We start from the raw sequence: 26,440 nt of genomic DNA, 5'->3' as shown, positions 1-26,440 counted from the left end.
TCAGTTAGACCTTGTATCCAATTTTTGTCAATAACTTTTTTAGTTCTATACATGCCAATTCCATCATTAAGCCAATTATATAAACGTTTTCAATCATTCAATAATATCAAGAATATGACTATTTTCTTTGTTTGTGTGTATGTAAATATGAAGTATTATTAAACTCTTACCTGAACGCACACGGTAAAGCTTGCGATCTGAATTTGTAGGTTGGGGAAACTTAAAAATATGTTTTTTCCAAGACTTTCTAAATGCTACGAGTTGTCCAAATTAGTAAGGTACTTAATCATTGAGCATTAAGAGTAAAAGGCAAGGCATTCTGTACGCTCAATATTTTGCATCAACCCTCCGTCTGCCGCGTCCAATTTCACCTGCGTCCCAGCGTCACTCGCGCCCAGTCCGCCGGCGAATATGGGCGTCTCGCGACTCAGTACCACCCCGCCTGCCGAGCTGCCGCTCGAGCGCGCCAGAAGACCCCACCTGTTGATCGTCGACGACTCGAGGGAAACGCGCGCGAGCGAAGGTTAGTTGCTTTTGAATTTGGAATTTTCTTTTTTAAAATGTAGTTTTTTTACAGGTAATTTTTTTGTTTTATAGGTAAAAATAATATTCCGGTTATCCGAAGATTTTTAAAGGCCTTTCGATAAAAAATTTGGTGTTAAATATTAAATATTTTTTTTTATTATTTGTTATTACATACAAAAATAATAAAAAGGGAAGGTATACTATACAAGTGTGAATAAAAAACGTTTAAATAAAAGTTAGTTAGAAATGTATATTTCTGCCCAAAAATGTAAGTAAATACTTTATTGTTCACAGAACAGTACAAAGACTTATCCCTAAGTGGGATTTATATCTTTTCCTTTGCAATTCGATCTACGCTATAAATAAAGTAAACTTATTATAATTAAATCATTGAAATTTATTTTAAATGATTAAAATTGTGGCTTAACGAAAATTCAAGATGTGATTAATGACCAGTCTAATGGCAGAATTTTTTTATATTTCATGAAGACAAGCATAACATTTTCAAGTCACATGATATTTTTAAAATTATTCTTTTTTTTAAATAAATGAATGTAAACGTACCTAATTACCATTGGAATTAAGAGTTCAGGTAAAATAATTTTTTTTAAAAGGTTTTAATTTCGAAATTTTTTTAAAGTTGTTTTTTTTACATACCTATTTCATTTAGTTGTAGTTGCTTTAAATTCTGTGTCATTTAATGCTCATCAAAAACATACACGGAAGAAAAGTTCATTAAAATATGTATTTATGGTGTTTTTTACCAGATTATGTTTTTTTTTTGCTTCAAGCTTTGTTCTCATGGTTTCCAGAAACTGGAACTATAATGGAATTCTACGAAACAAACAATACGCGTAAAGTGGAAACTTCCTGAGTTAAAGTCGGTTGAATATTATTTTTTACTGTCGTACTTATACCTTATATACCTTAACTTCTAAGTACTTTTCAAATAGCCCTCCAAAACTAAGGAGACTTAACAAATTTATAATCAAATAAACAAATTTACAGCTGAATAAACTTCTGTATAAGGTATGTATTAATTGAGTACAATTATTTGAGTAAAACATTTAGTCGAGAATGCTGAACTACAACCTAGTAACATACACGCGATAAAAAGGCAATTGTGTTAGTAACGATATTATTATTTTAAATTTTGCAAGTAATTCAGATATATTATCTATGACCGAACGAACAGTTGAAATATTTGCACGTAATTCGTAAGATGTTTTAGGCGATGGGCTAGCAACCTGTCACTATTTGAATCTCAATTCTATCATTAAACCAAATAGCTGAACGTGGCCATTCAGCCTTTTCAAGACCGTTGGCTCTGTCTACCCTACAAGGGATAAAGACGTGACCATATGTATGTATGTAACTCGTACCGACCAAGGATGGAAATGAATAATATAAGGGTTTCAATATTCGCCATTTGCCCCTCTCGTCTGTCATCCGTTGAAGTTTTGTTAAAAATAATTAAATTATATCGGAAATTTTCCAACTGTTTTATTGATTCACCACAGTTATTAATTATTCTTCTATAATTACTCATGAAACCTCGAACAAATTGTGAGATATAATAATATATTAAAATGTTTAACTTGTTATTTGTGTAAAGTTATATTGTGCTTTCACAATTCACATGCATATATGAACCTATCACGTGTATCTTTATTCCTTACGGGGTGGACGAGCTAGCAGTTTCGAAAAGACTTAAAGGTTACGCTCAACTGGATGGCATAGTGATGGCATTGCGATTCAAATAGTGACATTGCCTTAAATAGCCAGGAATCATACGGCACGGTTGAAATTTGTGTAGAATCATGTACTGTTTCTGGATAAATTGAAAAATAATTTATTGTAATAATCATCTATCATCAACACACAATAAATATTTTTGGTTGAAATTTGGTAGACAGGTATAAAAATTTAAACTAAGTAGACTTCTAATCATTTCCCACTGGAATAAAGCCTGAAAAAGAAGCAAAGTTACAAAGAAAACTTTCTCAAGTAAAACTATCTCAACATATTTCCACAGTTTTTATGTAAAGTTCTAAGTAAGTTTGTCTTATAGAAGCCAGTGACTTGTTAGTTCGTCGCCCATACGAGACTTTATTATTTATTTATATATTCATATCAAGGAAAAAAAATAGAACTTTAATTAAAGAGAAAGTCAGTACAAGGGCACTACTTATTTCTAGAGAAATTTATTCCAGTAGGCCCACGACAGGAAAATGTAAAGAAATTTATATTTTATATAATTTGCTTAAACTACATATCTACTGCACTTAAGATATAATATAGAAAAGTAGTAATTAAGATAGATATTCATTAATATTTATTTTACTGATCTGCACTCACAAATATAATATTCTGTTTGTAAATAAAAAGTGTAATGACACAAAAAATAACTTAAGGTCTTGAAATTACCATTACATAAAGAAAAATCTAGAAAACGTTCAAAATAACGTCTCCAAATATGTTAATCAGATCCCATTCACCTCTTAAATCTCTCTTCGCAAACCCGGATTTCTAGATAAATCTCCGAGCACATTGAACGACATAGCAAAAAAAAAAGAAATTAAACCGACTTTATAAAAACACTAAATTGCTAATTATTAAAAATTAAATTAACAAAACTTAGTATCTAGGCGAATAGTGGATTGGTGCGCTACCTACCGACATCAATTTCTGGAGCCACTATGAGAATTTCCCAAAAATTGTCGAGGGAACAGAATTAACTATAATTTTCGGTATAAGTGAGCGGCGAGATGGCATCTCTACTGATTGACTGAGTGACTAACGTATGACAGACTGAAATTTGATATGTACGTGTATCTTGGTCACAATATGTTTTGTAACTTCGCAAACAAACTTTTTTCTGTACACAATTTTTCGATCTAACATGCAGTCGCGTCGTGTCGCATCGCATCGTGTCGTAAGTGCGTTCACACACCCGGATTTCCAGATAACTGTTTCAGCCATTCCCCTTCGTTTCACCCCGCGTATGTACGTAAACTGCCTGCCAATTTACGTTCAAAATTTATGGAAATGCACGAATTGCGAACGAAAATTTGTCTTTTTTCAAACGTCAGCAGCAATGTACCTACGGATAAAATAACCTTATTTACGTAGTGATTGTTTGATTTGTTGTTTGGTTTTAACGCGATGGAATATTTTATTAAGAGTTTGAGAAAATATTATGAAGATGTCAATGTGTGAGTACCTCGAAATAAAGCTCAGGTTATTGTAAAAATAATATTAATTAAACTTGGAAGCCATTTCCAAGCGGACTACGAGCTTGGAAGCCATTTTATGTATGAAATTTCACCTTTTATACCATGAAAAGTATACTAAAATATATATTTTTCAAAACCTTCGATGTTGACTTTCAAAAAGTCTAAATAAATCAAGGATCAAAATAAATATTTTAATTAATTAAATTGACTTAATCAAAAACGTTTGGGAAACTCTCATTTGATTTCACCTTCTACGAAATGATTTTACTCCCGCGAATTGATCTTACAGAACAAACAGACAGTAATTCCTTTAAAAGGTATTGTGAAATAAAAACATTGCAGAATAGTTCCTACCCATTAAAATCATTATGTAAAAAACTAGCCAAGCTCGATAAAGCTGCTTGTTTATCTCTAAAAAGTAATGAAATCTGGATAAAGTCGTGCCAAGTCTGAGGTTCTTTAACTGTGATTTCTTTAACATTATAGTTATTTCTGCGTTCTGGTCTTATCCAGAGGTTTTCAAATAGGGCCTGAAAATGCGGCGAAATGGCTCCAGAAAAGGATAGAACGGCAGTGTTTGCTTCGCGCTTGACTTGGCGGTGTCACTGCCGTGCCCTCAAGTTTAATTTTAATAATAGAGTAATTAAACTTTCTTTTACACTTTTTCTTAAAGGCGATGGGCTACCAACCTGTCACTATTTGAATCTCAATTCTATCATTAAGCCTAACAGCTGAACGTGGCTTGTCAGTTTTTCAAGACTGGTGGATCTGTCTAACCGTTAAGGGATATAGACGTGATTATATGTATGTATGTTAACTTTTTCTTCTAATTCACTTGCGTTCTTGCCAGGATTGCCTTATTGCATATTACAGTCTCACTTTTGCACAAACATTAGTTATACACAATCAGTGCTCTTAGAGTAACGAGATTTCTTGGAACGAAGAATATAGTTACTTACTATGCACCTAAGTACATTTCGTTGTGAATTTAAGTAGTGAGATGGTGTTTGTACAGTACACAGAATATAAAGCTACCAAAATTCACTGCAATTTCGCCTCTACTACCGCTTCATAGAGTTACAGGTTAGGACACTTGATATACGGTTGACTGTATTTTTTATTATGTTATGCTATTTATTTCATTTAATTAGTTGTAATAATAAATTAATATATGAAGAATGTTACACATGTGACAGTACACAATATAGTTAAAATTGTGCTTGTTGATTTAAAATAAAGTAAATGAAATAATGCATTATTAAAAATACCGTATAATAAGTTCACAGGAATGTGTACATATAATTAAAATGACATAGCTATTTTCGAGAAACAATAAAAATCGTTTAATCTCTCTCACTAAACTTAAAATAATACACACACATACATACAAATAATTAGATCTATATCCCTTGCGGAGAAGACAGAGCGAACAGTCTTGATTTCAAATTACTTCTAATATTAAATGCGAAAGCAACTCTGTCTGTCTGTCTGTTACGCTTTCACGCCTAAACCAGTGAACCGATTTTAAATAGTTGACCCGAGAGGAAGAACATAAACTTTTAATTGCGAAGAAGAGACAGATGTGGTTAAAATAGGGATAAACGCGCGGGCAAATGCTAGTTTGTTTATATTTTGACTACATTACTCTACTTATATAGAACATGACACCAATTCAGAGGTAATTTGTAATCCAATTTCGCTCATAATGAGAATCTTCAAACAACATTGCGTTGCTAATTGGCCGTCTTTTACTGAATTATAATTATGTTTGATAACAATACAAACGGTTAACCGTTTTCGTAAGAGTAGAATAAGACTTCATATTTTCTTTTGGGTTCGTAGGAAGAGAGTTAAGGGCAAAGTTTGTATAAATTTATTACTTGAGCAATACAAAATAATTAAAACCTTGTGTAGTAGATCCAGTTTATCTTTTATTCTGGATGTCGTAGAAAGCATATTAAGATGGAGTCTAATAACTATTCATATTATAAATTCTCAAGGTGAGCTGCTTTTGCATATTCAGTGAAATTCAGAAAAAGTGTAAATTATTAATTACGAACTCTTTTATAAAATAAAACTTCGTGTTCGTATGTATGCATATGGAAAATTCCATAGAATAAAGCCTATATTTATTGTGGTTATTAACTTAAGCCATTTAAAATTTCATAAAATTCTGTCTAGTAGTTTAGCCGTGTAAGGGTTTCATATAAACAGACAGACAGACATGTAAAACGTTCGTAGGCAAAACCACCTTCACAGGAATTTCAGATTCCATTAAACATATTGTGGTTCTGTTTTGGAAGTACCGAGAACCACGCGACATATTGTAATTAGACAATAATCCTTATATAAATATTTTGTCAAGCCATAAATTTTCTCAAACGTGAATGCCATTTTTCATTACTTAAGGCACACCTGTGTTTCAAAACGAAACATGAAAGTTGTTAAGAACATATTGGAGTATTGCGTATGTAAATTAAGAAAAATACATACACAAATGTACGTCTTTATCCTTTTTCTTTATCCCTTACGGGGTAGATAGAGCCAACAGTCTTTTGAAAAAGCTATGACCAAGTCTGTTGGCTCTATCTACCCCGCGGTACAAATAAATATTATAAATTGACAGTTAAATGTTCATATAGTTTTTGATAAAGTCGCCCGTGTGAGAGAAGAACCTGCAATTAAATCAAGAATTTGACTAATCATACAACTTTTGATTTACTGAATGACAGATAACGTTATAGCTGAAACAACTGAGCGTAGCGAATTGAAATTAGATTATGTATGATCTTTTGAGAGTTCTAACAAAGGATATTCCGAAATTACTAAGAAAATCGAAATTTATTGGTGAGATTCTAATCATTTTATCTAAATAAAAATTAAAAGATTCTGAAATATTAATTATATAGTAATTTCCCATCAGAGACAATTCACTCAACTTTAAAACTGTACGGAATTTGTATACACGGCTTTTTTTTGCGTCACCTGCTGGTCCAGATCACAGATTACAATTAATTTAACCTTTTCCCCCTTAATCTGTCTGAGAGTTTTTTATAATTATTTATTTTGTTTACCTTCTTAACGCGATCTTTTAAGAATTCTTTCTTTCGAAGAATAAGAAATAAGATCCAAGGTAAAATTGATCCCAAAAATTTTAATAAAAAGATCTTAAATAACAATAAAAGTGAAGTATTTGTTTAATAGCCGTTATTAGGAGAATTTACATCGTCTCCCAGTGGGGATGAAATAGACGTTTCTTAGGCAGGGAGGTTGAACCCAAAATGCAGCACACATGCAGTTGGCCATATGTTTCTGAAACCGTTTCTTCCAAAACTCTGCTGAGATTGAGATCTCGGCCCAGTTTTGGAAGACCCTGAGACTTAATTAAAATGATTAAGGATGCAATGCTATGAGGGATATCAATGTGGGGTAAGAGTTGTTAAGCACTAGATCATAGAATAATCCCATTGAATACGTATAAAGCAACACAGGAGAATCATAAATACAACATGCTGGAAGAAAGAAATCACTGACATGTACAAATTAAATTCTATTGTCACAACTCACAGAACACTAACGTCACATATGACTAACATTGCGGATCAACTAAGCCGTAATCAATTAAATCTTTTGTTTCTTTCAAATTCAATAGAGGAACCGATTGTATTTTTAAAAGCTATTATTTTATTGTAGGTACATGTTACGTGATTCGATTAGATCCAATTTTTATGATTTAAATTGAAATACTTTATCCCGAGGTGGTCCAAAATTTACCATATCGATAGTCTGATTATAGAACCATGAAGAAATCGAACGCACTCTTTAATATTTATAAGCACACATACAAACATACATATAGTCACATCTATATCCCTTGCGGGGTAGACAGAGCCAACAGCCTTGTAAAGACTGAAAGACCACGTTCAGCTGTGCTTAATAAGATTATTTTTTTTTGTAACCTTATCGTTCAATAAGAAATAAAAATTGATTGGTTTATATTTTTACGGGTTATTTAAGCACCGTGATCTTAGCCTATACAAGGCGGGGGTCGTTTTCAAGGGCTATTGTTTGCCCATTAGGGGTCGTCACGCCTGCAATGGTCCATTAGTGAGATTCGAAACCACGCTGTGCTATGGAAATCGTTACGGATATTTGCAAAGAAAGCGAAATTATTTTATGTTAATTGTTTATGATAAAAATTCATTGTTATTATGATGGTGGCCGTCCAGTTAAGTTTCATACTTCAACCAATATGCAAGAAATATATTCAGCCGCTTATTAACTTTTTAGATAAATGATATCGATAATGTTTAACCCCGAAATTTTCCAGTAATATCAGTCTAATTCAACTAATTGAGCTTTATGATTAAACTAGCCCTAACACGCAACTTCGCCCGCGTGAATTTGGCGCCATGAACAAAAAGCGACGAATGTAATACCACCTACACAAAAGCGATGAAATTAGCACCATCTACAAAGGTAGGATTCGAACCTATTGCGCCACATGCATTTCAACCGGGCAATTACCGATTCAACCGCTGACGCTCTTGTTGATGATAATTGTAAGTTATGTTTTATTTATAAATTGTGTAATTCAAGTAGGTACATTTTACTTGGTTTGAATCCAGTACCTCTGAGTCATATTACCGCTGCGCCACAAGGGCCTTAAACATAAAAATATACAGCGTAATTCACATTAATATTTATCCAAAAACTTTTCATTTCCATCAATATTGATGGCCCTCGTCTTCTTTAATAAAACAACCGACTTTCTACACGATATGAATTAAATATTTTCCCGGATATTATACTTGTCCTTGCGGTCGGGAATACCCGGGTATCCGTGAACTGGACGATCGGATATCCGGGCAAGGTCGGCAGATGGTCCGGATCATTATTGAGGACCGATGGATGAAATTTCGGACTATTAAATATACATAAAATTCTCAATTTTATTCAATATTATATATTAGACATTGCTTTTTAATAAGATTGTACTTTTGTTTACATATACTTAATACATAATATGACGTGTTCCTAACGAAGTACTTTACTTATATACTATTCCTACACATATATATTTTCTTGTGCTACTTCGTAAAAAAAAATTCTGCGTGCAAATGTCCGTGATGTCAACCCGGGCACCCCCAGTAGGTCAGCGCTGGCCGTGTAGCATATTTTTTACAGCCAGCATTATGCTGAGACCCCCTTTCGGAAACACCATCCTACCTGTCTACTTTTGTACATATTTTTGTTATTTTTTTGTCTTTTTTGTTATTGTGTTTTTATGAATAAATTCTTTTTACTTTTACATTTTAAGTAGACAGAGCCAACAGTCGTGAAAAATCTCTAAAGCCTGCGGTTAGGGCCTAGGGAATTCCGTTAATATAACATTCTCCGACCTGAACACTTTCTGTTTTCAAAATTTTGTCGAGATTAGTCCAGTGCCTTTGGCCACATATACAAACACACTTTCATTTATGATCCTTTTCTTGTATAGATATAGCGAAATATAATTGACAAGGGTGCAGTAGTTAATATCCTTAAGTCCTATCTAAGGATACCGGACCACTATGACCTTAGTTCGAATCCCAAAATGTAAATATTAGCCCACTAGAGAGTAATCTCTCTTTTCAAAGATATGTTCGAAGTGTCCTCTGTTCATTAATTTGTATTTATCTCTATGGGACCGACCAAATGGACCGTTTAGTTACATTTACTTAGTTATTATTATTATGTCACGTTGTAAGATAAACTGAACTTAATGAATCGCACAATGATACTTATGACTTTTATGGTGCAGTTTATTTGAAATTTGAGCGAATTTGCGCCTTCGTAAAAGCTAGACAATCCAGGATTTATAGTCATAAAGCGCACACTGGGCTCATCTCAAAAGAGCTGAGATTCCAAGAAGGAAGACAGAACATAATAGACAGACTTACAAATGTCATGACAGCAACTATATCACATATATGTGCCATTCTAATTAAATCCTTATAACGGAAGACTTTAGCTTCGAAATTACCTTGAATATTCTTCCATGCAGCGTCCTTGTGCCAGTTTCCTTTTCAGGAAAAATTAGACGAGTTATAGCGGGAAATAACGATGTAAGAAAAGCTTACAGAGCTTCCGAACCGAGCTTTCCGATAAGATACTTGACCTTCCAGGTAACGATGCGTTTACAAAGAACTTTTATTCAATCGATGCGCCACTAGAAGAATAAAAGCATAGAAGGATGAAAGCGCGTAATAGTTGTTCATTTTATAGTCATTTCAAAACACTAAGTAAGAAATAGTGATTTTATTTTACAGATTTTGAGTTTACGTCTTGATTTTACAATTAGTATCAAAATATTCATATTCAGCTATATGGTTGAATATATTTGATTAAATTGAAGTAATGAAAGGATTAGATTGGAGAAAGGAAAGGATTCGATTGAAATAATGAAAAGGTGCTAGCCCATCTTTTATATTAGGAAAAATTTATACAAAAAAAATTAGAAGAAACAAAATGTTAGACTTAGGGCCTTAATTTTTTTAAAGAATCACCTCAAGTAAATGAAACCGTGGAGGCTTTTAACAGTAGCTGAACAAAATATCTAAAGATTATGAAAATAATATCCCTTACTCCTTATTATTTTTCAATACCTTTAATCCATTGTCTAAACATAGCAATTGATTGTGCCGAAACAATAACAAGTTATGTATTAGGACGAAGGTGACATCACGCGACCTTAATCATAGTATATCAACAAGATTGGATTGATTTATGATTGGGAATTGATTTATTATGGATATCTTCGATTGACAAGTATGATTGATAATAAATAAGTCGAAATGGACAACTGTTGTAGGCTTTTCTGAGCATTTGAATAGGTCAACCTTATGGATACGCTGGAGAAGACCTGGGGGGTCAAATGTTTACTCTGAATTCTACTAGAAATCGAACCCAAACCCTCGAGATTTCATCCTTACGTACTCGGCAATATGCAGACAATACTATATTTAGCTACATTTCGCGTGGGCGTAGTAAACAAACATTAAATATAACTGGGCCACGCGAGTCACTCCCACGTTGAATAACATTGACTCAAATTGTGGGACGATTTTGAGATATAATCATATTAAATTATTATACATACATACATCAAATCACGTCTCTATCCCTTGCAGGGTAGACAGAGCCAACAGTATTGAAAAGACGCTAAAGTAATAAGTTGCATGATGAGAGTATTGACTGTGTATAAAAAGAAAGAAGTTTATACGTTCAGCTGCTTGGTTTATTGATAAAAATCGCCTGGAGATGAACCCCAAGTTTATAAGCCTATTCTTTAGTCGCTTTTAACTACATTCATAGGAAATAGATGGAGTGGTCCTATTATTTTTTCTATTTTTACCGGAAACCACACGGCACATAAATTATAATATAAGATAGATTTTGGAAACTGGAAAATTAATTATGCTTTTAGACGATGGGGCTAGTAACCTACCACTATCTGAATCTCAATTTCCGTCAATAGGCCATCCAGCATATTCATTGATTGAGTTCTACAATGTAGAATAGGAATGAAAACAGCTACGTCTTTTATTCTTAATGGATGCTTTTCTTTTTCAGACATGTTATGATAAAATATGCATTCATTCCGTTATATGAAAGTGAAATTGAGTTAAAGTGCACGAGTTTGTTACTGTTTATATTATCTACTTAAACAATCTTCTTGAATATATGTACATACATTATAATCATGTTATATCCCTTGCGGGTTAGACAGAGCCAACATTCTTGAAAAGACTGATAGGCCACCTCCAGCTTTTTGGCTTAATGATAAATTGAGATTCAAATAGTGGCTGTTTGCCAAAAGAAGAATTTTAAGTTTATATGCCTATCCCTTAGTCGCCATTTACGAAATCCATGGGAAAGAGATGGAGGGGATCTATTCCATTTTTCAATTGGTGCTTATAGATTTTAAATAAATCTCCGTGAAATTATGATGTACCTACATATTTACAATTCTGGAAGGTACTATTTTTGTGCTCCCTATGTTCAAATTACGTAAAATTAACATTGGGTGAAAAGTCTTATAGGTAAATACCCTCGTGACTCAAGAGAAACCCGTATACCCGTGATTTGAAACTAGAACGATAATGCTACGTGCAGGATTGATAATAATTTTTATACAGAAAAAAAATTCGAAGGTTTTCTCTGCCTGTAGGCCAAATATCATTAAAATCGGTCCATTAGTTTCTGAGTATATTGTTCCCAACAAAAATATCTTTTATTTTTATAATATTGACCCAATGGTTGACTGGTAGATAATGCTTCTAGCGTTAAGTCCGTCAATTGTGCTATACAAGTATATTTGTATAATGAACAATAAAGTTTACACATTTAAGATTTTGCCTGGCAACTCTATCTTAAACGTACCACAATTATATTGTATCCACGAAAAATGTATTTCAAAATTCACAATATTTTTTGCATTTCATTAAACGCTTTGATATTGAGGATGTATCTGTATAGGCTGTAATCTCCTAGTTATTTCCTGTTTTCACTGCACAAATAAAGTACTGAATTTGGTTTGATGAAAAATTAGTATGGCATTTATTAAGTAGTACTTATAACATTTTTGATGTAAATTTCTTAAAAGTGGTTTCAAAAATACACCTTCATGTAAAAAATACAATACATAACTACTACGATAACAAAACGACATCTTTAGCAAATTATCCGGAATAACAAAGCAATAATTCATACTTGCACCTCAATGAGAATCGAACTCAGGACGGTGCGGCTGACTATTTTCTTAACCACTACGCCACAGAAGTCAGCAACACAGTGAGCTGTTTATGAAAATCAGACGGAAATTTTACGCAAAATGTTGTTTTCTACCGAAAACCGAAAAATGAAACAGGACAATGTTAATTTGAAATTTTTACAACATTAGCCTCTCTGTTAGCAAAATATTATTTTATATGTTTGAAAAGGGTATCGGGAGCATTGTTTGTTGTTTTGGAAGGGCCAGAAATCAGGATTTGTTTCATGTTTAACATTTTATTTTATTACCAAAGACAATTTCATTAGCAAGAGGCGTTTGTTCAAATGTTTGTGTTTCATATTCTAGTTGTCATCCTAGAGAATTCTAATAGGAATAATTCACTTGAAGTTACCGTCATCATGTCAGGAAAAAGAGTGAATTGATTAGAATATAAAAGGAGAGTGTGAATGGTAAGGTAAGAGTGGGAAGGTCTAGACGACCGTACTCTGATCAATTTTAGAACGTCCTGGCAAAAGGTCAGGTCAAGAATACCCGAAACCGAGCTTGCATGAAGAAATTTATGAATGTGGATGAAGCAAAACAAGTATGCAGTCGTGGCAAGTTGAAAGATCTCTGCCTATCCTTCCAGGAAAGACACATGATTTTATGTTCATATATTAATAAGAGCAGTGATTAAGTACATATAAAATCCACCGTGAGAGTTTGGTGGCACATTAAACCCTTTGAAAGACGTATAAGAGCCTGTTAAACTGTATAACAAAGCATAGTGAAATCTGACAAGTAAAACAGATTAGGGTGCAAAAAATTTCGAAAGTTTCGTCCGCATCTAATAGATACTTTACGACTAAACAGTCTTCCAAAGGTCCAGCCTAAAGTACACACATATATACATACATACATGTAATCATGCCTTTGTCCCTTATGGGGTAAACAGAGCCAACATTCTCGAAAAGACGCCAAACGAATAAGAAAAGAAAGAAGTTTATGCTAGAATCGTGGCACGTGAAAGATGTAGTCTCTGACTGCCCCACTGTGAAACGGACTTCATTTAATGTATGAACCCGGACTTTATTGGGAAAATCCTAAATACCAGAAAAAAAATGTTAAACAGAAATTTACATCTTTAGATGCTAAAGAACCTAATGTTAGACCTAAACTGAACTAAAGCACGGTATCTACCTCCAACAGGTATATAAATTGAATGAAATCTATTTCAGTTCATTCAGGTAGCAGGTTGCGCGCGCAGGACCCGGATGATCTTGACCCGGAAGTGGGTCAGGAGCGAGTCACACGCAGCCTCTGACCTTGTTCTTGCTGGGTCTATGTTGCGGCCGCGTGAATGGACAGCTTTATCTGAATCAAAGGCGAGATTAAATCGGAATCGTGTTGGCAATAGTTTGTTAACTTTTTAAGATTTTTTGACTAAATTTCATGATAATTATAAATATTTAGTAGTCAAGTTTTTTTTTACCAAAGGTTCCAAACTTAAATATATATTTTTTTTTGTAGTTTAGGTGTCAATTTACTACAAAATAAACAAATGTGATATGTATAATACGTATATTAAAATTACTATACACTTAAACGTTACGCAATAACTTGTTTTTAAATTAAAAAAATTCTCATAAATTCTCATTCTCACTACTTACCTATATTTTTTACAAAGGAAATTTTTATTGATACATTATTTATTTGTTTTTTTTTTTGTGCAAGAAACATTTCGACATACATTTAATTTTAGATACTCTAGTGACGTGAAACATGCAAAATGTAACAACTAATATTTTAATAGTGTTATCGGAAGTCGTTCCATACAAGCTAACAAAGATGTTAAGCTTTGAGTTAGGCCTCAAAATTAATGTAAATCTACTAACTCAATATTTACTTCAAAGAAAATCTGAAACATACGCATATAATTGTCTTGTGCCTCCCAGTTTTTTTAAGAATACGACCACCCCATAGCTATGGATGTCAAAAAGGCGACTAAGGTAATGAGCACATTTATGCAAACTTCCATGCTACTCTGGTGGAGATGAAAAACAGCTGCTCTTCAAATTAATTAAATCAAGAAAAAAGCTTGTCAACTTGAGAATCTTCTTTTAGGCGATGTTATGGTTCTGCCTTCCCCGTAAAAGATAAAGACGTACGTAGATGTATGAAAGTAAACAACGTTTCATTAACTGGCTCATTAATATGTTTCACAGAATTAGATTCGATGCGATATATTTGGTGTGGAAACATTATGTCATCTTGTATAAATAATTAATTTGCGTTACGCATCCATTGTTCCAATTCAGTTATGACGTAATGGGGAAGCCAGTATCTCGTTACTGTTTATGTTATGTATATGTATAAAGTCACGTTTATTTCCCTTGCAGGGTAGACAGAGCCAAAAGTTCTGAAGAGACTGAGAGGCCACGTTCAGCTGTCTGGCTTTTGATACAATTGAGATTCAAAATAGTGACAGGTTGCAAGCCCATCGCCTAAAATAAGAATCCCAAGTTTATAAGCCTATCCCTTAATCGCCTCTTACGACGTCCACGGGAAATGAGATGGAGTGGCCCTATTCTTTTTTATATTGGTGCCGGGAACAACACGGCTATACTATTAAGGCATTGAAATTGATTCAATTCCTTTCTCATCTTTCTGTGTTCCCAGTTGTACCATCCGTTACTTTGTCCGGTTTGCAGATATACCTACATACACACATCATAATCCCTTACGTGGTACACAGAGCCAATTATATCAAAAAGACGGGACGGCCACGCTCAGCTACAAAACATAGAACTGTGACTCAAATAATAATAGGTCGCTAACCTATCGCCTATAAAAAAAATAGTCTCAAGTTTTTAAGCCTTTCCCTTAATTGACTTTTACGATTTACACGAAAATTAAGCGGCTGGCCCACTCTATGTTTCTTCGGTGCTTCCAGACCAGCATGGAAGATATACCTAAAAAAACTATAAATAACTGAGTTAGTTTGGCGTTACACTGTGATTTGATGCACTTAGTCTCTGCCTACCCCTCTGTAAAAGCGGCGTGATCATGTATCTGTTGAAGTTATTAACAACTCTTTTCTTTTAAATGGAATTAAAAAGATCTTTTTGAGTGTAATATTTTGTAGTTATAAAATTCTTAGAATCTGTTTATTTTCCCTATGTGTAATGCATGGTAAGTCAGAAAGGGGTTTAAAAAAGATAATTTAAGTAAAGAATATAACTAAATACAGAAGTGCACATTTCCTTTTCAAAAATAATTTCTTTACATTTTCCCGCAATGGTTAATTGTTGGAGAATTTTATGAAGAAGCTCCAAACATCTTTTAGATCTTGAAATATTATATCCTATATCCTAACTAGGCCCGGTAGAATATACAACCAAGCACGCAATGACTGCGGGACAACTTTTCTTGATAAATAATAAGTCTTGATAAGAAAATCATGAATATACAAACTTAGATACGGGTTGAATAAAAATATTCATCATTTCGCTAACACATTATATTAAACATAAGAAGGATTGATAAACGAATAAATAATTCGACTTAATTTCCCTAGCGGACTGAGATAAAACTTAAATTTATAAACGAACGATTTAATCTACCTAGATATTACATGGAAAATACCTCAACCTTTAAATAAGATAATAATCTCAATGAAAATGGTATTAACTGTAATTGAATAATATTGAATATCAAACCGCAATTTAAATAGGTATCCCCAACGCTACGGTACCATAGTATCGATATTTTCATAAAAGATATTTAAATTATGAAATTCAATAAAAGAGGAGAATAAAATATAGAAAACACAGAAAAAACACTATAGTTCAGACATAAAACATTGTTGTTATTTTGCATGTTAGATATAATGGCGATCAAGATTTAATAAAAACTTTTCCATTTAATACTGAAATAATTCAGCTATTATTTATATCAATATTCTGAGTCGTAGTATATGTGATCTTAATAGCTTTATGCACTATGAAACTGTGTAAAACATTCTATATAAGATACTTGTAAATATTTAACATATGTACATACAAACATAAAATCATGCATCTTTCAACTTGTCATGATTCCTGCAACTTCTTTCGCTTCATCATCATTCATATATTATTGTATGTATTTTATGTTTATTCACTAATTTTTACCTACCAGACAACGATTTTAAATGAATACCCTTATAACAAACTTACTAACTTTTTGTACAATTTTTATATTGTGTCACGGGCCGCTAATTATTATTTTGCAATTACTATGAGTCCGAATTTTCCAATAACTCAAAGTCGGCTTAACGTATTCATTGTTGACACATTTATAACATACAATCATCGTACTTGTATTTTTTTTAAATACAAACGAACATACATGTCACCGAAAATGTATATATCTGTCATGCATTTCCTATTATTCAATACATCGATTAGCAAAATTAGACGCTATAATGTGTGACAAAAGATATACAAGCTTTCATCCCAGCTCCATTCGCGTAAATTTTTATCGCAATAGGAATAACTTTTTTGTGATTATGATAATTTTTTTAACCATTATCGTTCCTATTACTCCTGTGTGTATTTACTCTATAGACTCATTGACTCACCTAATCTAGGATCCATGGTCAAAAGCATACCCCGGGCTCTTCTCCAGAGAGGTGAGGATGCAACCGGGACTAAAGCCAGGAGGAGGAAGACTTCTGTGTGAATTTACAAATATATTTTTGTAGATAAAGCCCGACAACTGAGCGTATCAATATTTTTAAAGACTGTTGGCTCTGTCTACCCCCCGTGATTGTATGTATGGTATGTATGTAAAGGTCGAAAAGGTAACAATCAAATATATGTATAAAGTAATTTGTCCCGCAATTCATACTATCTCTTTCCCCCAGTCCGACTGCGTTTATCTTAAATTTTAGTTTTCTTTTTAAAATATACCTATGTTTGTCTTCGGATAATAACTTTATTAATTAAAAACTAGATTCTTGAACAAATTTATTTAATTCTGAATGATTACGGTTAAGTCGTGAAAGCAACTGACCGAAAGATCAATTTCGAAAAACAAACATAGAATTACGTACATAAAATACAAGTTGGCATAAATAACATTCAACCGGCTTCAGATATGTTAATCACATAACTTTACGAGTAGAATGTAAGGTACTTCAGAGGGAGATTAACGAATATTATGCTTAAATTATCTTCCTTGCCGTGAAATGATGATTGATTCGCTCCAGACGGCTTTGGTGAGATGTATCGCATATTTAAAGGATTATTAATGAATGAGAATTATTTATCAGATAGGAATATAAAGCTTGAAAGCGATTAGAAAATACCTTAAGATGTATGAATAAGTTTTTATACAGACGCATAAGTCATGTTTTTATCTCTAACTGGCTTTATAAGGATAGTAAGAATCAAGCAGTTGATTAATCTTTCGCAATCTTTAAAATGTTACCTGCGGAAGGAATTAAAAGAAATTTTTATAATTGATGTACAAGTTAATTTAAATATTTATTATATCACACACATTATATCACAGGATTAATCCATCATTCATTTTAATCTACAACCTTATACATCGCAACCTAATTAAAATAACGTTTGATGTATAAAATTTGTATAAAAATATCAGAAATCTTTGAAATAAAAAACAAAGTGCTAATTAAATTATTATTCTTATAATTTTCGCCGATGGAATTAATTGGAACGTTTTCTATTGTTGTTTTTCTGTTGATGTTTTTATTTATTGCCAGTTCTAATGTTCTAATTCTTCTTAATTTTATGTAGATACTTGGTGTATTAGGAAAATTTGTGTATTTTTTTTTTAATTCAGTACTGATCATTCTCAAAGCGTGTACGGTTAAATTAAAGAGTTAACCTTAAAACAGTCTAATCTTGAGTAGTCGTCGATTCCCTCTAATACCTCACCTTTTACGAGTACTTACTGAAAACCTTCTTTAATTAGTTTACTTTCTTTAAAAACTAGCGCATATTTTAATATCTCAGAAAAAACATAAAATTCTTCTCCTTACCCTTAAATGAAGATGTAACGAGCTTACCAGCGTTACCATAAAACCTTTGTTTTAAGTATTCTGAGTAAAAGCTTATTATTATTTTACGACTAAAGCTGTTTCATCACAATGACCAATTAGGTTTTTGCTTTTTTTTATGGACAACAACCGTCACATCGACATTCTAAAATACGTGCATACATACATATAACCACGTCTTTATTACTTACATGGTAGACAGAGTTAATAGGCCACGTTCAGATGTATGGCTAAAAATGGAATTAAGATTCAAATAGTGACAGGTTGCTAGTCCATCGACTAAAAGAAGAATCCCAAGTTTTTTGGCCTATACCTTAAATGCCTTTTCCGACATCCATGGGAGTGGTCCTATTCAAATGTGTCGGGAACCACACCGCACTTTTTTAAAATACGTAACTTTTCCTTTTTTATTTAATGAGTAGGTATATCATGTTAATGAGCTTATTCTTTCATTAACTTTTACATCTGCACGAAGAGAAGCAGATGGGACACATTATGTTTTTACATTGCTACCAAAAAAAAAAAATATTCAAATTAAATTATCCATCTTAAATGCTCCAGGAACAAAATACAGGTACCTACATCATAACCTGTCCATCTGTCACAACAAGGGACGCGATGCGTCAGGCGGGTCAAGTGCACGCCCGGACCAAAACTGGGTCATGACCAACGTTCGGGTAAGATCCCGGCTGGGAACCGGGAGTGCGCGCGCAGTAACCTAGAACCTTCGGTGAACGATACCTTTGAAGTTCTTCGAGTCGTGTTTCTATCAATTTATGTTGACATTGAGCTTTTTATGTCGAGAACTCTGGTAAAAATAGTTGCGTTTCTTTGAATGTATAGTATTTTTGGAATGAATGTAGAATATACGAAATTTGATCGTTCGTAAGTACGAGTACGTTTTCAAATGTCATAAACGCAAAGGTCTCTTTGTTACAAAATATACCTTTCAGTACTATTTTTCACCACCCAACTTGTCTTCGAAGCAACTTTGACAAGGCACGAAATGTTCCTTAGAGATGCACTCTGAGAGAGAGAGAGACGAGAGACTAAGTGATCTTCCCGAAATTCTTACCAGAACGGGAACAATATGTCATTTTTCATTTTATACGTTTTATTTTAGGTCTGTTTTTCTCAAATTATATTTTCTCATCACAAAAACCTCTCTTCTTCTTCGAAATGGCTGCAAATGTCACCAAGCCCTTGAATTTTGTATCGCCAACTATTCTTTTGACGCCCAATGAAAATGTGGGTCATATCTCGAGTTATCGCGGACTACGTGACACCAATAGCGAATCAACGGACCGAAGTAGACTGAATTTTTCATTTCACGTCCCGCTCTGACAGACTTTTGGACCTCAGTTGTCGAATGCAAAACTATACTACTATTTCCTGAATTTGTATGTTAATATGGTATGTAGGTTGGGAGTTTAGACTTCGGTTGTGGGCTGGGAATCACTAGGAATGTCAAATTTTATCATTGAGTCCTCAAGGTTATGGTGTTCTTTTTTTCAGATTTGTGACTTTTACGTTTAGAACAGCCTTCATAATATGAATTTATGTGCCGCATAATTTATTATACATATAAACTTAGGTGCAGCAGATTTAGGAAATCAATTATTCAGTATTTGTTCGTTCCGCTGGGAGTCTTTGACGGCGAATTAATATTTTTCGGGTATGTAAGGACCCGTGTCTCTTATCTTTTCTTCTTTGCCAGCCCTTTTCTGGAGTGGGCCCGTCTATCTCACTATCACTAACACTATCTCCGTCGTCTTCAGGTTTTATTAAAAAAGTGGTTTAAAAACCTTATTGTGATTTTTTTATCAAATATTATTCTTTCTACTCTATCATGCCTGTAAGGGATAAAAAATGATACTATACAGGCTATAATAAATAATAAATAATAAATATATACGGGACAAATTACACTGATTGAGTTAGCCTCGAAGTAAGTTCGAAACTTGTGTTACGAGATACTAACTCAACGATACTATATTTTATAATAAATACTTATATAGATAAACATCCAAGACCCAGGACAATCAGAAAAAGTTCTTTTCTCATCATGCCTTGACCGGGATTCGAACTCGGGACCTCCGGTGTCACAGACAAGCGTACTACCGCTGAGCCACAGAGGCCGTCTTGAGGCTATGAGAGCCTCAAGCCCTTTTGTCATTTGAGAAGATCAGTATGCAAGGCGCGGTGACAGCGGCAAGGGCATTTCTAAGCTAACGGTACCTTTTTAGGAAAAAAATCGAGAAGACTATTGTAATGTTTTCCTATATTAAAAAAATATATATTTATAAGTACGGAACATATTTTTATTTTATTAATACTACGGATGGCCTTTCAGTCTTATCGAGACTGCTGGCACTGACTATATATAACGGGACGGGATAAAGACGCGATAATGTATGTATGAATTATGTATGTAAGGAACATTTTTCACAAAATGATCTAGCTCCAAAATAAGTACGAGACTTGTAATATGGTACACTAAATCGACGATACCAAAACGTATACAAATAAAAACCGATCAAGTATGAGTCGGAATTACGCACGAAGGGTTCCGTACCATCGTCATGTTTATTGTAACACCTATTTATTAAAACACTACCTGTTGTTATAGATTTATATGCAATAAAGGCTATCTATGCAAATGTTTTATACTTAAGAAGTTGATTTTTCTAATTAAAATGTTAATAACGTTTTCGTAACTGTTTACAATATAATATTAATCTAAAGTATCGATATTCCAAAGATGTTTAAAGAAAGCCCTTGTTAAATAAACTTTTGATCGAAAGATCCAATTAATCGATCAACTGCACCCGTTTTTAATCTCCAACAACTTAGTTCACAGACTAAAGAAAATAAACTCTTCATTTTAACTCAACTAAGGTTCTTTGAAGCGTTTAACTTACGCACAACTAGCTGTTGCTCACGACTTCATCCGCCGTTTAACGAAATCTGATAATCTTAATTTAAAAAAATCTTCCTCCCTTCGAGGGGGTGGGAAGAAAAATGTTTGAACCAGGCCAGCAACCTGTCACTAGTTGAATCTCAATTCGATCGTTAAGCCAAATAGCTGAACGTGGCCATTCAGTCTTTTCAAGACTGTTGGCTCTGTCTATCCCGCAAGGGATATAGACGTGACCATATGTATGTATGTTGGATTTGTACTGACATGATGACTGGCGTCTTTCGTGTATCAAACCTTGCGTGTCAAAACCACGAAAGGACTTATAAATATTTTACGCCACTTTTGCATGCCCTTGTTTTCATTCGCTGGCGACGATTTTGGACTTTAGTATTAAAAGTATAAGGTAGATATTTATGTGATACTGTAGGTAGTCGTGAAATATAGGAGTATTTACTGACGTAGAAAATGATATTGGCAGTAAACTGTAGTTAACCTCTTTTATGCTTCTCCTAAATTATTATCAGAATCACCCATTTCGATTAGTCATAAGAAGTCGGATATTATTATAGCATGATCAATATCTACACTTTGTGCAAAATTATTAATGCTACATTTATAACATACATATAGTCACGTCTATATCCCTTGCGGGTAGACAGACCCAACAGTCTGGAAAAGACTGAAAGACCACGTTTAGCTATATAATGGAATTGAGATTCAAATAGTGACAGGTTATTAGCCCATCACCTACAAGAGGAATCTTAAGTTTATAAGCCTATCCCTTAGTCGCCTTTTACGACATCCATGGGAAAGATATGGAATGTATCTATTCTGAATTGCCGGAAACCACACGGCACATTACATTTTTAGTAAATAGGAGGTTCCCCTGCAAAGGTTTGGATAGAATATACTTAACTTCTGACTTCTTTATCGTTACCTTTATTCACTCTTTACATGGGGTCAACACATTTTGTTAGATTTTCCCATCGGTTCTGTCATGCCATCATACTAGTCACTCTTTTTCTATTCATACTTTACGCTATCCATACATCTATCTTTCTTCGATCATCATCTATTTTTTGCATAAACCTTCCACTTCCATATTTAAGGCTGTCTCTGTAATACTTTCTACATGTTGACAATTGGTGTCTAAAAAGGAAAAAGAAATATATAATCGGGCTCAATACATAATAAAATTAAAACGTAATTTGTGTAATCAAAAAACATTTATCTGTTATTAAATAAAGTACTCCCTTAATTGCGCAGCGCGGCCTTCAAATTCTGCCTTTGAACCTTTGTTCGGGAGAAACGAAAACACTAGTGTGTTTGTTCAAATAAAATAACGCGCCTTTTTTAAAAGCGTTTTTTTTTTGTTTACAACGCCATGTGCCCAATTTATTACTTTTTTACCATTTTTTACCAAATTGTTACCAAATTGTATTTCGTTTTTGTTTTAATATATATTTGTAACAACTAAATAACTTCTATGTAGTACATTTTATAATGTAAACTGTAAAAAGGAAATTTAAAATTTAAATACCAAATTGTATAGTCTATTAATTAAATAAATAATTACTTTTTAATTATACATGTGGGCATAATTCGATTAATAACGACTATTTGAAGGTTTACAACCATTTGATTTAGGAAATTATCGGTTAGAAATATTGATCAACTTTTATTGTAAACGAATGTTTGAAAAATGAAAGTTGTTAACTAAAGTTGTCACTCACATACAAACACGCATGTAGATCTTTATCCCTAACGGGGTAGATGTAGTTTGTCTAAGTAAAGGTCGGAATCTAATTTAAAATTTATCATACAATTTAAAAGTATTAAAAATTGTATGATAACCTCTTTGCTTACCTAAGGTTTTGTTCTCTCAAGACACACATAAAAATCTACATGACTATTTTATATGAAATCTGAATGAGTTACGACTAACATTTTCTTTTCATAACTAAAGAACAATAAAATTTAAATGAAAAAATGGAATGAATAGCATGAAGGTTGTTGAAGATCTTAATATTATTAGGTAGTAAATTAAGTCACCTCGAAAGCTCTTTCCACGGAAACTTAAATTAATTTATGGCCACTTTACGTTTTCGTAGCGGTCGCTTAGTGGCCTCGTAGCGGTCTCGTAGCACTCTCGTAGCACTCTCGTAGCGGTCTCGTAGCACTGCTATTTGACGAGTGCAAAACAATCTACGTCGCGTTATTATGATTGTGATATAGTCCAAGCTATGTTAGGAATATATTTTTATAATCACAACCGTCTTTAAGTGACTTCTATCTATGTAATACGAACTTATAACTGGAAATAATAAGAATTTGGCGCCTTTTTCTCTCCCATATTTCCGTGTTCCGGATTCTCACTTTTTTCATGACAGCGTTTATCTACCTGTTTTGTGGTTATTAGGTATCCTTCTGACATTTCTTTCTCCATATTTCCAGGTCTCTGCCATTCTTAATTTTAAATAAAAAAAATGTTATGTCAATTTATTTTTAATATAAAAAACAAGAGGACATTTAATGAAATCTAATAATACTTATAATCACAGAAATCGAAATATTTATATTTAATTATTTATTATTTTGTCTCATATCGTTTCTTGGACTATAAAGGCACTTTAACATTTTATATAGCAATTACTTCTTCCTAGTGGTCTCGATATAAGAGTTCTTAAGTCGATTAAATTCAATTTACAATAATAATATAAGTATGCACTACTTTAAGTAAATACTGTCTAAATTTTGGTACTTATTTCAAAAGACAACTTAATTTTTAACGAGAAATTAAATAACCTTTCGACGAAACCTTAATCCATAAACCTGTCCAGCTCAATGTGGGCTTGCAATTTTGTGACCACTGGCTCTGTCTATCCCGTAAGGGATCATCCACAAAGACGGCAATAAACAAAATTCAACCCACAGTACATCGCACTAAGTCTTCATCTAAAAAATACATAAATACCAATTCCCGGTAACAAAAGCGTCCCTCGGGATGCGGTCGGCCTCAATCCTGACGTTCAACACCTCATCTGCAAATCACTTCCCGGGTTAACCTAAGGAGGTCGTCTTTTAAGGGAAATAGTGAGGATTATTTATATTTACAAAATGCTGTGCGATGTGTTTACGGCCTCTGTGGCGCAGCGGTAGTACGCTTGTCTGTGACATCGGAGGTCCCGGGTTCAAATCCCGGCCAGGGCATGATGAGAAAAGAACTTTTTCTGATTGGCCTGGGTTTTGGATGTTTATCTATATAAGTATTGTATTATAAAATATAGTATGGTTGTGTTAGTATCTCGTAACACAAGTTTCGAAATTACTTCGAGGCTAACTCAATCTGTGAATTTGTCCCGTATATACTACTAGCTGTTGCCCGCGACGTCGTCCGCGTAAAGTTCGAGTTGAATCTTAATCATACAGTCTGATACAGACAGACAGACAAAAATGTAAAAAAATTCTCTATTTGTTTCAGTCAAAATATTAAATGTACAGACAAAATATTTTTACCGTATGATTATATGTAGTATTTTGATTTTCAGTTTTTTTAATAAATACTCAAACAACACAAAAAAAAATATTTTTAATAATAAAAATTAATATATATCTTGTTATTGTTGGGACTCGAACTCGGACCGCCAACTTCACAGTCTCACGCGCTAACCACTGAACCATCGAAGCCGTTGCGGTGGTGTCGAAATTAAAGTAGACTACATACATATGGTCACGTCTATATCCCTTGCGGGGTAGACAGAGCCAACAGTCTTGAAAAGACTAAATGGCCACGTTCAGCTATTTGGCTTAATGATAGAATTGAGATTCAAATAGTGATAGGTTGCTCGCCCATCGCCTAAAAAAGAATCTCAAGTTTGTAAGCCTATCCCTTAGTCGCCTTTCACTTATATTTATATGTTATAGGTTTACTATTACTATACTATTTTTTAATTGTTTATGATTTTATTTTTACGGAAAATTCTGCCAGCAACGACAATCTAACTGATGATGAAGATGATAAAGAGACAATAAAATAATTATTCAATTGATTAATCATAATTAATTATTTTTTTATTGAAATTATTATAATAGATATATTTTTTTAAATAAAATAAAAATCATTCTTTTTGAAAGGCTATTGCTACAAAAAAAATCATTTTCCCCTATTTATATGCAATATATTATATTATTTTAAAAATCATTAATTATTATTTTAATTATAAATTTCATCGTATTTGAATAGATATGCAAAAATATGAAATTGAAAACAGTAAGTACTTTTCAAATATTAGATATTTTACTCTGACGCGCATGCGCATTGTGCTATCGCGCTCATACTCGAGGCTGAGTAATTCTTGTGTTTAAGGGGTGTTTGGTCATTACAAACTGTCTGACTGATTTAATACAACTTTGTAATAGTTATCTGAATAACATATATGAAAGTAAGACATTTAAAAATAAATTAAGTAAATTTTTTTTTGATAGAGCTTTAAAGCGTCTGACAAAAGTTCTGGCGCATGGAAAGCGTCTGACTTCTCTGATATGACTTCAGAGTAATAGTCTATAAAATATATATAAAAATCAGTCATAAAAATTTAAGTTAAGTAACTGTGATTTTTAGTTACCTTTCTCGCCTGGTACCTGCGCAAGTGTCACCGGGCAAGTCTCACAAACATGCAGGTATTAAAAGTACATGAAAGACTACTGAGAATCGAAAGAGCCATTCTTTAGAAAATAAGTTGTGTCTTACGGCTCTGGGATCTTGGACTATAACGTAAAATATAAAATATCTGAGCCGCGTGGCATGGTAGGTACCTCGCAAGCCACACCTGTCTGTCTTCCTATCCTTGTTCTAGTGAGTTATCTTAAAAGATGGACATGTACTGTCGCAGACATTTTTTTAGATTATTTTAAGAGAAATAATTCTTTCTTACATA

General features: G+C 33.2%; 1 protein-coding gene across 2 annotated transcripts in view; it reads left to right on the top strand.

Moving 5' to 3' along the window:
- The first annotated feature begins 405 nt into the window (after positions 1 to 405).
- Positions 406 to 26,440, top strand: part of LOC106135562 (synaptotagmin-10) — an 88,973-nt gene continuing 62,938 nt past the window's right edge. For both annotated transcript variants that reach the window (XM_060950298.1, XM_013335910.2), the window contains exon 1: positions 406 to 523. In XM_060950298.1, coding sequence (XP_060806281.1) covers positions 412 to 523 — 112 coding nt within the window. In that variant the 5' untranslated portion in view covers positions 406 to 411. The remainder of the gene's footprint in view (positions 524 to 26,440) is intronic.

Source organism: Amyelois transitella, chromosome 21 (genome assembly GCF_032362555.1).
Source record: "Amyelois transitella isolate CPQ chromosome 21, ilAmyTran1.1, whole genome shotgun sequence".
Classification (NCBI taxonomy): Eukaryota; Metazoa; Arthropoda; class Insecta; order Lepidoptera; family Pyralidae; genus Amyelois; species Amyelois transitella.
Note: the sequence above shows the minus strand (reverse complement) of the source record. Positions and strands in the feature narration are given on the sequence as shown.